The sequence below is a fragment of the Squalius cephalus genome (genome assembly GCF_949319135.1).
Source record: "Squalius cephalus genome assembly, chromosome: 3".
Classification (NCBI taxonomy): domain Eukaryota; kingdom Metazoa; phylum Chordata; class Actinopteri; order Cypriniformes; family Leuciscidae; genus Squalius; species Squalius cephalus.
Genome location: NC_137124.1, coordinates 55,566,605 through 55,581,799, shown reverse-complemented (window position 1 = coordinate 55,581,799; position 15,195 = coordinate 55,566,605). Strand labels below are relative to the sequence as shown.

The 15,195-nt window shown below is 37.8% G+C and overlaps 1 protein-coding gene across 8 annotated transcripts in view; it reads left to right on the top strand.

Annotated features, from left to right (window-relative positions):
• Positions 1-15,195, top strand: part of tead1b (TEA domain family member 1b) — a 75,836-nt gene that overhangs the window by 22,142 nt on the left and 38,499 nt on the right. For all 8 annotated transcript variants that reach the window (XM_079866120.1, XM_079866118.1, XM_079866125.1 and 5 more), the window contains exon 3: positions 1,062-1,314. In XM_079866120.1, coding sequence (XP_079722246.1) covers positions 1,167-1,314 — 148 coding nt within the window. In that variant the 5' untranslated portion in view covers positions 1,062-1,166. The remainder of the gene's footprint in view (positions 1-1,061; positions 1,315-15,195) is intronic.

Here is a 15,195-nt window from a genome sequence, read left to right as displayed (position 1 = left end):
AGGTGTATCTTTTGGAAGGGTAACATTTGTACCATATTTTCCATGAGTTTAAAATGAAATATCAGCCTACATTTTTCTTCTTGAAAATCCAGTTTTCACTCATACTTCCGATACAGTGGTAAAATGTTTTTTTAAAAAGTGCACCATCACAAATGTGCCCTTGAGAAAGGGACAACAACATCTAAACCCAGCTGACTTCTACCCGACAGTCAAAGTGGCATTGCGTCACGAAAGTGTGGACTTGGAGGAAGATCGCGAGGGCTTAGGGTCCCAATTAGGGCCAAGAAGGACACTTAGATAAAATCGTCTTCAAATGACTAGCCTACATATTTGGAAGGCCATGTTTGTTTTCTACTTGATTTGTGTTTTTTTTTTAAATATTTTTATTAGATTTCACTAATGCATGTTGCTCAGGTTATTTACTTGTCATTATTTAATTTTCATTCATTCATATGAATATGAGGGCAATATTGCCCTGGATGCTGACAAAGAGGGGCAACTCGAAACCGGGCAACTGAGTTTGAGATTGTTCTCCTTTTGACAGATGAATTTTATGTTTTTTTTTAATGGAAATGTCTGGTGGTTTTAAGAAATGTTTAAGGATAAAGCTTCTAGTCAGAAAATTTCCTCAGGCAATTGGATTTAAGTTGCAGCAATCTTAGACGCATGTCTTCAAAATTCATGCTGTCATAATGCTACGAAAAAATGTCAAAGTAATTTAGGGAGCGCTACCTTTATTGTCACTTTGACTGACAAAAAGAGCATTTTAAAGTGAAATGTAGTTAAATGTAGTTAAAGCTGAAGTTTTCTCAGTGTTAAAATGCTTTAAACCAAAGTCCAGTTTAATATATTTAGACAACTATGAGTAAGCCATTCATTGAATGCACCAAAGAGTGCAACATCTTTAAAACTTCTTTTTGTTTGAGTGGTCTTTCATGTTCTGGCTCAACCAGTGGCATGAGTTTAAAGTGATACTACCAGCGAATAATGCCATCACCTGAAATCTCACCAGCAGATATCCGTGCAGGAGAGTAACCACAACTCTGTTTATTGTCTTCCAGGATTCACCCTAGTCTGCTCCAGGCTTCGGCTTGGAGGTCCCAACCGCCACCATTGATCCCAGCAGCTGGAGTGGCAGTGAAAGCTCTGCCGAGGATATTGAGAGGATGAGCGACTCAGCAGACAAGCCCATTGACAATGACGCTGAGGGGGTGTGGAGCCCTGACATAGAGCAGAGCTTCCAGGAGGCACTGGCCATCTACCCGCCCTGTGGACGCCGCAAAATTATCCTCTCGGATGAAGGCAAGATGTATGGTAAGAACACAGTGTTTCTTCCAAACTATATCATACAGGATACGGCCACAAACAATCTCTCTGTTTCTTCAGGCAACCAATCAACAGTTAACAGAAAAATGCAAGGTGTCAATTTTGGTGTGGCTCAGTTGACAAATTATAATATAGCAAAAAATAACACCTTGTTCTTACCAGTAGAATGTGTTAAAGGAATATTTCACCACTGGAAAGATGAATGTGTATTAAATTGGGTCAGTTATGTAGTAGAAATGTGAAATTATTTTAGAAGTTGGTGCCTTCTAGACTGAGAAAAGCCAGAAAATGTATTTTTGGCTCATGTGGATGAAAGACAACAACTCCCAGAATGCACTTGCTTCGCTGCCCTACGAGGCCACTCCCAAGCCACGCCTACCGGTTACAGAGAGCAGTATCGGAAGAAATGATACAGCTAGGCTACTAGTTGACTCGAAACCTAAAAGACGCCGTTTTATCGTGAGATCCCCCTATGGGCGGGTTGAAAACATGCAGAACGAGCTCCTCCTACTGGCTGTAGTCTCTCGCCTCGGGCCAAAAAAGCCTCCAATGATGCAAAATTATTTTCCAGACACACAATACAGAAATCTCTCGTCTCAGGGGGACTTGAGGGAGGGAAGCACGGTCATTCGAAAATACTATCGGGTTTCTACTGATACAAAGCTTAATGCTAATCGGTGAAATATCCCTTTAAATCTCTTCAATAGTCATCTGAGGTTTTGTCCTAACCAGTCACAACCATGGATCACTTAGGATCACTTGGTTCCAATTTCCCCAGCCATGGTGAAATCTAGTCAGTCAAAAATCATGCTCAATGGCTGTATATTAAATCAACAGGAAATTAAAATTGTCATACATTTGTGCTAAATGTTCTTGGTCTTGTTGGCCGTAATTCAGGTCATTCCAAAGGAAAACATCTGTTGGGATGCATGATACATACTTCCATACAATGAGAAGCACTTGTAAACAAAATATAAGCTCCCTGCTGTCAAAATAAAAGTTGAATGGTTGAGTGTTTGAAAATGAATTAAGACATCCTTAAGTATTAGTATTTTCATTTAAAAGGTAATTATATTATTATATATTTTTTTACAGTGACATATTACAATTTTATTTATTTTTATTTATTCTTTATTTTAGACACGTGAATAATGGTCCATATTACACAAAAAAAAAAAAAAAAAAATTCAGCATAATTTATACAACATAAAACCAATACAATTATCTCCTGTATAGGCTCATAAGCCAGTGAGTCCAAATACCAGAAGAATATCGCACCGAGCTTAGTTCAGGGTTGGTCAATGCAGTGATGATACTGTTCACCGAGCTCGAAAGCCTGCACATGCACCTGTACATAAGATTTCGCAGTACAGCAGGGCAGTTTGGCAAACCCACATTTACAAACATTTGGCTTGCACTACTCCGTCGTGGGACCCTCAGTAGCATCCGCATGGCATCATTATACACTACAATTAGCTTTTGCATACTACTCTTTTTTTAGCGCCTCCACAGGTGTGCAGTATACATGGTAGTGCAATACGCCTTAAATAAAAAAAAATAGTAATTTTTATATTATTATTATTATTATTTTATAGCAATATTCATATAGAATAAAAAATTAAAAAATATGGCCAAATTGTACCCTACAAACAAGCACAACAAAACTGTTTTTTTAAATTTCAATCTAAATTTTTATCAGAAAAATTGCAATTAGACCCTCTCCCCCCAAAAAACAAACAAATAAATAAATAATACAATACAATATAAGAACTTTTTTTTAAAATAAGTGTTTAAATGTTTTATTACTTTTTTTTAGACAAAATAGTTTCACATTCTAACAAAGTCACAATTTACTAATCATTGGCTTATTGGTAGTGGACAAAATGTTATTGATACATGCATAGTTTTGCATGCAACTTGCTTTTTGTTTTCTGAAACCACTTTCACCAGGCCCTCGTATTTTTCACATTTCAGCACTATTCAAGATCCAGATTTTTTTCTTATTGAATATGCTGTTTCACTTCACATTATAAGAGTAATATGGATTGCGAACACCGTTTTTCCATTGAAATATATTTGACTTTTACTGTGGACAGGGAAATGACTTGTTGCTGGAAACTTGTCACTTTGCATCTGGTTAAGACACATTGTAAATGTCACATGACAAGGTAACATCACGAATCCCTTACGATGTAGCCTCAACACTCAGGCTGCTTGGATTGGCCCCAGAGGTGATCGAAGGAGAAGTGAGAAGTGAAACTGAAGGCTCTGAGGAATTGCATGAGGGTGGAGAAGATGAGAATAATTGTCAATCGGGAATCTCTGAAGTCTTCGCGGGCCTCTGCAGCAGGCTTCCCATTCGTTGGGTTGTTGTTGAGTAGTGGGAGTGTAAGTAAAGCAGCATGAACTATTAGTCAGGAGCAGATGGTACTGCGGCTGTCACCAGCTGTGCCACCCCCTCCTCCACCCCCCTCCTCCTCCTCCTCTCCTCTCCTTCTCCTGCCGTCCTCCCCCTTTCCTCCATTCCTGGCAGGGTGATGTCATGGAAAGAGGGAATATTTTCTTTCTGCGGTGTTGGAGTCCCTCTCAGCTTGTCAGTGTCAAGTGAAAGCAGAAGGCCCTCTGGGCTTTCGTTTGCAGCTGTCATGTGACCCCTCCGGCCAAATGAAATGTAAAGTTTAGGAGTGGCAGCAAAGCCTCTCAGCTGCCACTATAAAAAAGTGTTTTGGGCCACCCTGCACACCCTCTGCTCTCAAACTCACTTTCATTCACTCCCTCCGTTAACAGTTAAAGCAAGGAAAATGGGTTTGGCTGACCAGTTTTAAATGACCAAGTGTAAGAGTTACTACTGCTCAGACTGATATAAAGAGAGTTAATTTTTGGGGGTTTTGTTTATTATGTTATATAATTTAATGCAAAAACAACAGATTAAAGCCAGATTATGTAATTAAATTACGATAAATTTCACAACAAATGTTTTACACTACCATTTAAAAGTTTGTAATCTTAAAGATTTTTTTATGTTTTTGAATGACGTCTCGGTCACACTTTAGATTTAGGTCCAATTCTCAATATTAGCTATTAACTATTAGCCTGACTACGTCAGACTTCCTACTTCCGCTAATTTCATTTCGCTCCTGTAGTCAGTCTGAGATAGCAGCGTATCTTTCAGTTTTCCACCGGCCTGAAAACAGCCGGGCCAATCAACGAACAGAGGGCGGGCTGAGAGCCGTGACGTAGACGCTGATTGTACCGTGGATTCGTAGATTTACTTCACATAATCTGCAAAAGTCGTTCACAGCCATGTTCACTCCGGTATTTCGCTCGATGGTTTCGTTTTTGCATCATACATGTGTTTACAGTGGAAGTTAGATGCGGCTGAGCATGCGCCTAACACACGCCATAACCAAACGTTATGTGATTGGCTTACGGGTAACCAATGATTTTAAACTTCAGACAAGCGCCCCCCCGCGAGAGAGAAAACACTTCTCTATTATGCTATTCCAGACTCTGTCTATGAAACAAAGTGAAGTAGCAGAGTCTGGTATTACCAGGCTAATTAACTATGACTTCTTGTCTCAATAATCTCCTAATTACTGCTTATTAATAGTTAATAGGGTAGCTGTTATGTGTAGGTATTGGGTAGGATTAGGGGTGTAGAATAAGGTCATGCAGAGTAAGCCATTCATTTGTGCTTTATAAGTACTAATAAACAGCCAAAATCCAAGCATGCTAATAAGCAACTAGTTAATAGTGAGAATTGGACCCTAAACTGTGTTACCGAAGTCTCTTATGCTCACAGAAGATGCTAATTTATCTGTTGAACAATACAGAAAAAACTGTAATATTTTGAAATATGATTACAATTTTAAAGAAACAATTTCTTATGTAATATATTTTAAAATGTTATTATTCCTGTGATCAAAGCTGAATTTTAAGCAACATTACTGCAGTCTTCAATGTCACATGATCATTCAGAAATTATTCTAATATGCTGATTTGGGACCTCTCTTGATACATTTCTAATGATCAATGTTGGAAATTGTTTTTGCTGCTTAATATTTGGAATACAGTGAATACCATCATGTGACACTGAAGACAGGAACAATGACTGCTGAATATTCAGCTTTGCCATCTGAGGAATAAATTGCAATATATATTGAAATAGAAAACAGTTATTTCAAATTGTAATATTTCAAAATTGTAATCGTTTTTATTGTATTTTTGATCAGATAAATGCATCATTGGATATATATATATATATTCTAGAATGATCATTTTTATCCAGCTCGTATATTTAAGTTCAGTAATTTCACTTAAATGACAATTAATAGGTAATCTTCATTGCCATTTAAGTGAAATTACTGAACTTAAATATACAAGCTTGATAAAAATTATCATTCTAGAAGAAAATTCCAGATGGCACTTAGAGGCTTTTGCATTTGAACTCTTCATATATATATACTGTATATATAAATTATTATATTCAATTATTTTGTTGCATTAGCAGATTTATTGCTTGTTTTTAGCATAAACCATATTAATAAAATGTATTGTTTTTTTTCAAGGTTATTGCTCAAAAAAGTTAATGAAACTGCTAAATATCACTGTATACTGTACCATATTCAAGACAGTTCTTTCAAAAGAAATCTTGACAAACAATTTTGCTTCTGCTTATTGTTGTTAAATATAGGTATAATTTTTACTAGAAAAATAAAAAGATACTGATTAAGAACAGGAGTTTTTCAATCAGGAAGAGAATTTTATAGTGAGTGAAACAATGCTGAATAATGAAACGGTGCTGAATTTTCTATTACAGTTTCTTGTACATCATTTGTACAGAGGAAGTAGCATGTGAGTCATTATAGATCCAACAGGAAATTATATCAACAAAAATCACCTGACCACGTAAGCAGTGGAGAGCTGGTGTGCTGACCTGTCTGAGAGTGCAGGGATTGACCAGAGGTCAGCTTTAGCAGCTGTTCAGGGTGTCTGGTTTCATGTTTACTCAACAGCGATGTCCATCATAGCCTCAGGAGTAATGTTTCACAGTCCTCCAGACCACAGGCAGAGACAACAAGAAAGCAGCACACAGTCACGGGTCGCATTGTTACACGTATTACAAGCAGATGATCACATACTGTAGATGAATTAGATTTGTACACAAATCCCTACCAACAAAGTTTTGACTTGATGCTTTTAAAAGCAAGACCTCAGGATTGTTGTCTTTGGGAGATTTTTGGTTGTTCTCATAATCTGTTACAGATCTGTTTGAAGAAAAGACGAATAACAAAGCAATTGGAGGCTACAGTGAGTGTATGTGGGGATCATGTTGAGGATATAGAGAAAGTCTGTAGGCAGAAATCCTATAAGTATAAATAAACTGACTTTAATGGCTCTAGAAAAGGGACGTTACATTCCACATAAGCCAAAGCAACAGTCTGGATGACAGTTCATCTTACACCATGAGTAATAACATTTTCAGCAACTAGAAATTTGTCTGTGCACACTGCATGCAAAGCCTCTCTGTGACATTACACAATCGCAGCAAATCAGAACATATTTGATTTGTTTGACGTACAGTTGTAAAGACCAGCATTTTGAACCAAATGAGATTTTGGCCAGGAAACCAGGTGATTGACAAAATGTCACATCACTGGTTAATAAAAAACGTGATATTTTGTCATGGAAAAGGTTATCATTTGTTGCTTTATCAAGTTACCTGCCAAAAGATTATTGTATTTTAACCTCATGCCGTCATGCATAATATTTTTGCCTCACAAAAATGTCCAAACTCAAAAGTTATATGAAATAGAACTTAATAATCATGGAAATTAATACTTACAATAAATCTGTATACTGTATTTTCTGGAAAATAACTTGACTATACACCTGACTAAGTCACACAGGGTCAAAATTGCATTGTCAAGAGAAAAAAAGTCACATTGGTGTATGTATAAGTCACATTTTATTATTACATAAGAAAATAAACATGTATACTTCCCTTCAGTCCACAGCAATTAATTTCAATTCAACGATATTCAAAACAGGGGGCCCATTGTCTGTATGTGGATTGCTCAGTTATCTGGATTTTACCGTTGACATGATCCAGGATTGTTAGGGTCTTTGAAGCTCATCCTGGAGTTGCTGTCATATCAGCTTATTTCACGTAAACAAGATTCGACTGCATCTTTTTAAAGGTAAAAATCTCTCTCAGCCATTGATACTTTCTTAAAAGAGCACCATATTGAATCTGGGAAATTAGTACTTAAAAATATAAATGTAAATATGTTATTATACACATACTAATCATTTTACAATTAAATTGAGTCTATAATAATAGACAGAGCCATTTTTACTCATTGCAAGATTTATTCGTGAGGGAATAATTATCATAATTTTATTGGAGCCTTACACACAGGGCTTGGCATTGACTTTTATGCTTACCAGCCACTGTGGCTAGTGGTTTTCCAAAGTTACTTGGCACTCAGCATTTTCACTGGCCACATTTTTGACATCGATACCATGGGGAAAAACTGCCATATAGATATTTTTAATGTTATCTCATAATTTGGCAGCAGGAATATTAGGTTGCTGTCACTTTAACACCTGACACGCGGATCCATTATACTGTTACACATGTGTTGTCTTTCTCAACTGCTTACATTCACTTAAGACATAACCGACTGTGTTTACATTAAAGGGAACCTAGGCTCTATTTGTTAATCTACCCGAGTCAAAATTTCATGTAAAAGCATAATTAGAATGGAAACGCCACTTTTAAGATTGACCTTATTTTCGTTTTAGGTCAAAATGCCTTTTGAATGGGAGTGCACTATGATAGCATCAAAATTGCTATTTTTAAAACACTAAGAAGGCTCGACACAACATGAAACTGTGCTCGAAGTATCACCAGGGGCTCTACACATGAACTTGAGCATTGAGAACATTGTTTGTGTACACAAAGTTTACTAAAAAGAAAGGTTTTGTAGACTCGCTTTATGAGTTTACTGAAATTTTGTCAGTCAAAAGTAGTCGATCTCCGAATGCAACGTAAAAATAGCGATTTTGATGCTATCATAGAAGTGCCCCATGCACTCCCATTCAAAAGGCATTTTGACCTAAAACGAAAATACGGTCAATCTTAAAAGTGGCGTTTCCATTCTAATTATGCTTTTACACAAAAGTTTGACTCAGGAAGATTAAAGAGCCTAGGTTCAATTTTGGCGAGAGCTACCCTTTAATACTCGCCAAAACCGGCATTTTGACATTATTTTGTGAGTATTTGACTGTTGAAGTGCAATAAGAACTCAATTTAGTGCTGAGAGGCGGCTTTGTGCGCACACTTTGGATGTGAGCACAAAATCTGTGGGAATGAGTAAATTTATGCGCAATACATGCTTTCCCACACTGAAATTCAAGCCCTTCAACACTAACAATATTCATAAAACGCAAAGGAAAGAGAGAGGAGGCGGGTAACGCGGGTTTGTGTTTAACTCACTGTCGGAGAGATGAGAGAGAGAGTAAGCACAGCTGGTATCGTGTATCTATTCTGCAGAAAATGAGTATTGTATCGATGTGTGTTGAAAAAGCGATATTTTTAACAACACTACATTGCACTTCTTTCAGATGCCTTTTGGAAAAGTTGCTAGTAGGAGTGACAGCGTTACACGCCACTGCTGAAATACAGCCGCATTTGGCAGGTTGGCGAGTGTTAATGTCAAGCCCTGCTTACACACATTACATAGCCTACAGTTAGTATGAACCATGCATTAATTTGAATTATACGGGTGGCTTGATTCAGTGCAGGAGATTCAGATAACGTGAAAAAAATAAAATAATGCAACGTAAAAATTCTGTCTACTGTGCCATTACAAGTGTGTTATTGACCCTTAAAGAGCTTTATCCGCTTCACACGTAAAATTGAATGAATTGCTAATAACAATAGGCTACACTTGACACTGAAAAAATGTAAAAGATTGTACAAATCCTAGGAATCATGAAAAATGGAAATATCTTGGAATCATGTAACAAACAATTACAAATTGCTTGTGCTTGGCTGTTTCCTTTTTAAATTATGTGATGTCATTATGTTCCTGTCTTGCCACCAGCCAATTGTGAATTGCTAATCATGGTTTCAAGTATTGATAGATCTGCCCTTTCCAATGAACACAAGAACACGCAGTAATATCAGAGAACTTAATCCAGATATTTTAATCAAATCTACAAATACGTTTGAAGAACCAAATTAGCCAGAGAACCAGAGACCTGGTATCTGTCAAATCATCTCAGGGATGAAGAACGGACCCCAGAACAGAAATGAAAAGTATAAAACAGACATAAATTGTAGTGGCATTCATTATAAACAACATCTATTATAAACGACAAGCCTAAACTAATTTATTTAAAGAAAAACTGAAACAACTGGCATGTGGGGAATGCGCTATACAAATAAACTATCCAAATGTGAGCATTTTTTGCATGCTTGACATTATTTGCATTTCATAAGTTGCTTTTGAATATAAATTGCAGCAAATTTCAGATGATAAAAAGTGTCTTTTATTCAATACGGTACATATGTGTATGTTTTGGCAATGTAGACCTTTTTTTTTTGTCTATAAGGATTTGAGCATTGCATTTAGTGCGGATCTCTGAAAGGCAGTGTTCGGGCTTTCACAAAGTTTGGCGGGACATTGAAGGCAGCAGATTGCGGCTGCCCTCTCTCTGAGCGTAGAGTCGTTGTAAAGTCTCGTCTTTCAGCTCTGCAGCTGTCACTGGGTCCTAGTGCCAAAGCCATCGCACCGTGAACTGTGACCCGCTCACTCACTCAACCATTAACAAGGGCCGTTACAACTGTCAAAACAAGAGACAGTGGGGTTCCGGGACAAATTAGAGAAACAGACTTGATTGGCATTTTTGGTGAATTGAATGTGGTTAATGGGCCGGTTTTCTATACAGGGTTATTTTGACTCTTGGGTTGTTGTGCACGTCTATTGTGGCCCATTTACAAAACAGACATAACAGGCTCTACCCTTGAAATCCAGCTGAAGTTCTTTCGTTTTCATTCACATTTTGCAGTTTACAAATACATTTATTTGCATTTATGCCTAACTGCATTAAACAAACAGCTTTTCCGCCAACACCATTTTGAAAAAAGGCTAGAATTTAACACGTACAGTATATTATGTTGCCGGTCAGTCTGATCTGCAGATCAATCAGATTTTTTTCTTGAAGTTTTCTTGAAGTTTTGTGACTTTTTCTCATTTAGGGTGATGAACATGCTTGCAAAGCCGCAACATTTGATGTGTTGTGGAATGTGCGTATGAAATTTATACTACAATTATGAGATTTACGGGTCAATTTGACCCACACCCTCATCCTCTCCTCCTGTATCTGTAACAAATCCTTCCCTGCACTGTAAATGTGTTCAAATCTAACCACGTCATATGTGCAGTCTGCATTGTGACTGATTGAAAATCGAAAAAAAATAAAATATTGCCCCCTTTATGTGACCTCCCATTGATATAAATGGGAATTCCTAGGTGTGTGTGTGTATGCATGTGAGTGTGTTCTGCATTGGGGATGTTCTGGAGTCTCATGCCTTCATTTATATGTGTGTTTGTTCTTTTTTTTGTGACAAAAAAATAAATAAATCCCCATTTCCCATTCATTCCAATGGGGGTCAAATTGACCCGCGAAGGAAAGATTTGTTACAATTTTTATTAAAACCCCATAATCTCCTTGAATCCAGTCAAACTTTTTTAGTGTATACCTAAGGTCTTGGATCACTCCAATGAACACTCAATTATTAAAAAAATGAAAAGAAAATGAATTCCGGGTCAGAATGACCCTAGCAGAAGGTAAGGAAGGCAGCTGCTGAACCTAAATTAAAACACTTTTTTAATGTCAGTATCTCAACTACCCTGTAAGGATATTTACATTTATGCATTTGGCTTGCATTTTTATCTGAATAAATTTACACTATGTCAAAGACGTGCCTTTTTAATTGTTCATGGATGGTAATTTAGCTGGGATTCGAACCCATCTTGGCATTGCAAGCGCTTTTGCTCTACTGTTTGAGCTTCAGGGAAGCACACAGAAAAACTGCCTTTCATAGTTCTTTTGTTTAAAATGTTAAAATGTTCTAAAAATGGTTTCAGTACTATTTACAAAATTCATCATTTGTGGAATCAAAAACGTTTAATAAATAGTTTTTATTTATTTATTTATTTATTTATTTATTTATTTATTTTGTGTGATAAGTAAGTGTTAAACATGACCTTATAACCTTTTTTTGTTTTGTTTTTCATAGTGTAAATTTTTGTGAATTGTATTGAATCAAAGTTAAGGTCAGTTTAACCCCGCCCACATAAATTCGTACCCAGTATTTGAAGCTAATACCAGGGTAAAATAAATAAATAAATAAATAAATAAATAAATAAATAAATAAATAAATAAATAAATAAATAAATGTGATGTTAGTTAGTGCTGGTTGGGTGATGGTCTAACTGGTTGATCTGAAAAACCATGCTGTTGACTAGCAAAACTTAGTTGGTTTGCCTGGTGCCTGGTGATTGATCCAAGGAAGTTGTTCTGGACAAGTTATTTAGGAAGCATGGTGAAAAATACAATTATCCCATGTTAAATACAACAAGACCAGTAGGGACAGGTCACAATGATCTATTTATCCAACTGACTAGTGATTAATGATGTAATTTCTACCCCTGGTAAAAAAAAAATCTTAATTGTATCAGCGTTCAGTCAAAACGCAGACTAGTTGATGTTTTTTAGTAGTGACGAGTCTTATTTTTTGGAAATATTTTTTTTTAATCCAGTGATAATCAAATAAACATTTCTTAACCCTGTAAGGTATTCATGTTTGCACATTTTTTTTTTTCTCCAGAGGCGAACATGAACGGTGACCGTACAACATTCTGACTCGTGTTTCTGTGATTCTTCTCTCTTGTGTACCATTGCTTTAATGAAATGCACTGGCTGACAGGCCACTCTCCAGAATGCCTCAGGAGCTGATGAGATCTCCTTTGAGAGGTCCTCCATGCTGATGAAGCACCCTGATTGGCTCGATGATTATTTTTGTTTTAGGGGCAGCTTAGAACCTGATGGCATCAAGATTCACACAGTTCTATAATTGGTGTCCAGCAGCCTTTAGCCTCGATAAAACGGCCGCCGTGCATCTCCTGGCACTTACGAGAAGGAGAGGCGCAGGTATTTTGGTGCAGAGAGACCCACGGGATTGCACATATTCACTGCGCATAGCTCTCTGCTAGAGACGCCGTCCTGAGTACCCTTAAGCCCTTTGTTCCCCTGGCTGAATGCAGTTAATTAGCAACAGTCACTATAGCAACTGCCTCTCACTTCAAAACAATGTCTAATTTTTGCAGCAAAGCTTATCATACTGTTTACCTGATGGGCTCTCTAGCGCCCTGAGTTGTGCCGGGGCTGGCTCACTGCCCAGCCTCAGAGGTTAATTGTGACCGCGGTGAAAAACATCACAACAGCTGCTTTGTGATGAGAGGAGCATGAAAAGAGGTGGAAGAAAGTGGCAGTCCCCTTCAGCAGAAAGAAGCGAAGATGCGGCACTTACATAATTCACCTGCTTTGCGAGCCTCCATTCAGCACGCCCTGCGTGATTACATACCCTCTGGATTATATAAATGAACACATGACCAGATGTGAAATATGGCAAAAAAACACACAATGGGACATTGAGTTCCCAGAAATTGCATTTAATGGATGTTATTGTGCATGCAGCAGAGTCCTTAAGTCAAATTGTTAGGAATAATGCGCCACAGCACAATGCTATCCGTAATGTGTGTTATGTAGAAACTTCTTCCAGTTTCTTTTTCATGAACTTCATTTGCACTTCGAACTGAAAAGTCGTGTTGAAAAAATAGATTCTAATGCATACAGCGTCAAGCGATAAAATGGATATCTTCCATGTTCCATGAGTTGTCTCAACCAGCCATAGCCTCAACATTTGGTCGGTCGTTGCGTTGGGTAGCCCCGCCCACACTGAAGTCTCATTGGACTGAAGTACACCATCTTAAAGGGGTAGTTCACCCCCCCTCTCCCCAAGAAATAAAATTCTTTTATAATTTACTCACCCTGTCAGACTTTCTTTCGTCACACTTTAGGGTCCAATTCTTGCTAATAACTATTAACTATGAATTCTGCCTCAATAAACTCCTAATCACTGCATATTAATAGTTAGTAAGGTAGTTGTTAAGTTTAGGTATTGGGTAGGATTAGGGATTTAGAATATGGTCATAAGGCATTAATATATAAGTACTAATAAGCAGCCAATATCCTAGTAATATGCATGCTAATAAGCAACTAGTTAATAGTGAGAATTGGACCCTAAACTAAAGTGTTATATTTCTTTCTTCTGTGGAACATAAAATAAGACATTTTGAGAAACATCAATGTGTTATTTTTTGTCCATACAATGGAAGTCTGGTCACCAACTGTTTGGTTACCAACATTCTTCAAAGTATCGTCCTTTGTGTTTTGCAGAAGCAGCAAAATTATGGAACAACATGAGGGCGAGTAGATTATGACAGAATTTTCTGGATACATTTTTCTTGAAGATTTTAGTAAATTCAACACTGCAATAAACATTGTTTGCTTTGTTTTCTAGCAAAAATTTAAAAGATCTTCAAAGGAAGGCAATTTAAATAAGTATACATATATATATATATATTAAAGTCTTAATATCTTATACAGTTAAACTTATCCAATTGCTTTAAGGATGTTTAGATATTTTTACTTGACAAGAAGACAAAATAGCCGATTAAGATCTCTATTACTTCCTGTCACCATGCACTGGATTTCAGACATGCGTGTTGGGAAAGTTTTCGTGACGTTTATTAGTATAATCAGTCAGATTATTACCATAAAGCAGTGTAAATCTCACAACTTGATAGGGACGTGAGAATGCATGAGTCCGCTGTAATTATTCCATGTGAAATGACCATCTGTCTCAGGAGCAACGAGCTGCTTTTAGTCACAGTCGCACTTGCTGGCATCAGTTTTTCGCCACCGTCGCGGTTCCCACAGCGCATCTGCTTGCTTTGAAGGTGGCAAACATTTATCGTATTGTGTCATTTCAACGCTGACCGAAGGATGAAAGACATTTTCAGGGAGTTCGCTGCCACGCTATCGGCCAAACGTTTACTGGACCCATTTCCCGGAGTTACCGCCACCATTGTAAGGCCTTTTTTGTTCACCGTGTTATTATAGATATGCAGTGTGCTCAGCAATCTCATCAAGGCCGGACTGGCGTCTCCGACGGGCACTAAGTGGCACTTGGTTTGCAGGGCTGCCGTGGATCATTTAGGCCTAATGAGCGAGCCTGGCCTCCCCCGTGGGGCTATCAGAGCGCTGTTCCCAGACCTGCCTCAGTGGCGGCCCGCTTCGCGCTCGCACCGCTGGCGCACCCTAGCTACCCGCTGTGAGGATAATGAGGAATTCTGGGATCCGCTCAGGCCCCTGCTTTCTGCATTCGCTCAGAATGGAGTCTGGAGAACTTTAGTCTAACACAAACCTCCAATATAATCCCTTGCTTTTGTTTGTGCGCAATTGTAGCTTTGACACGCCGCAGTGGTTTTACACCTGCAAGAGACATATTTCCGATTATGCCGGGCAAATGAGGGTTGTTCCACCAGGGTTGTTCTCATGCAGTAAACAGAGTAAGAAACGGTTTGTGGCCTTTGCTTGAAAATGATGATTAGAAATATGATGATTTTTTTTTTTTTTTTGCTGGGGTTTTATTTGCCTAAAAATCTCCTGCAAGCCCCGCCCGGAATAACGTGTACCTGCATTGATTTTCTGAATGGATATTACAAACCA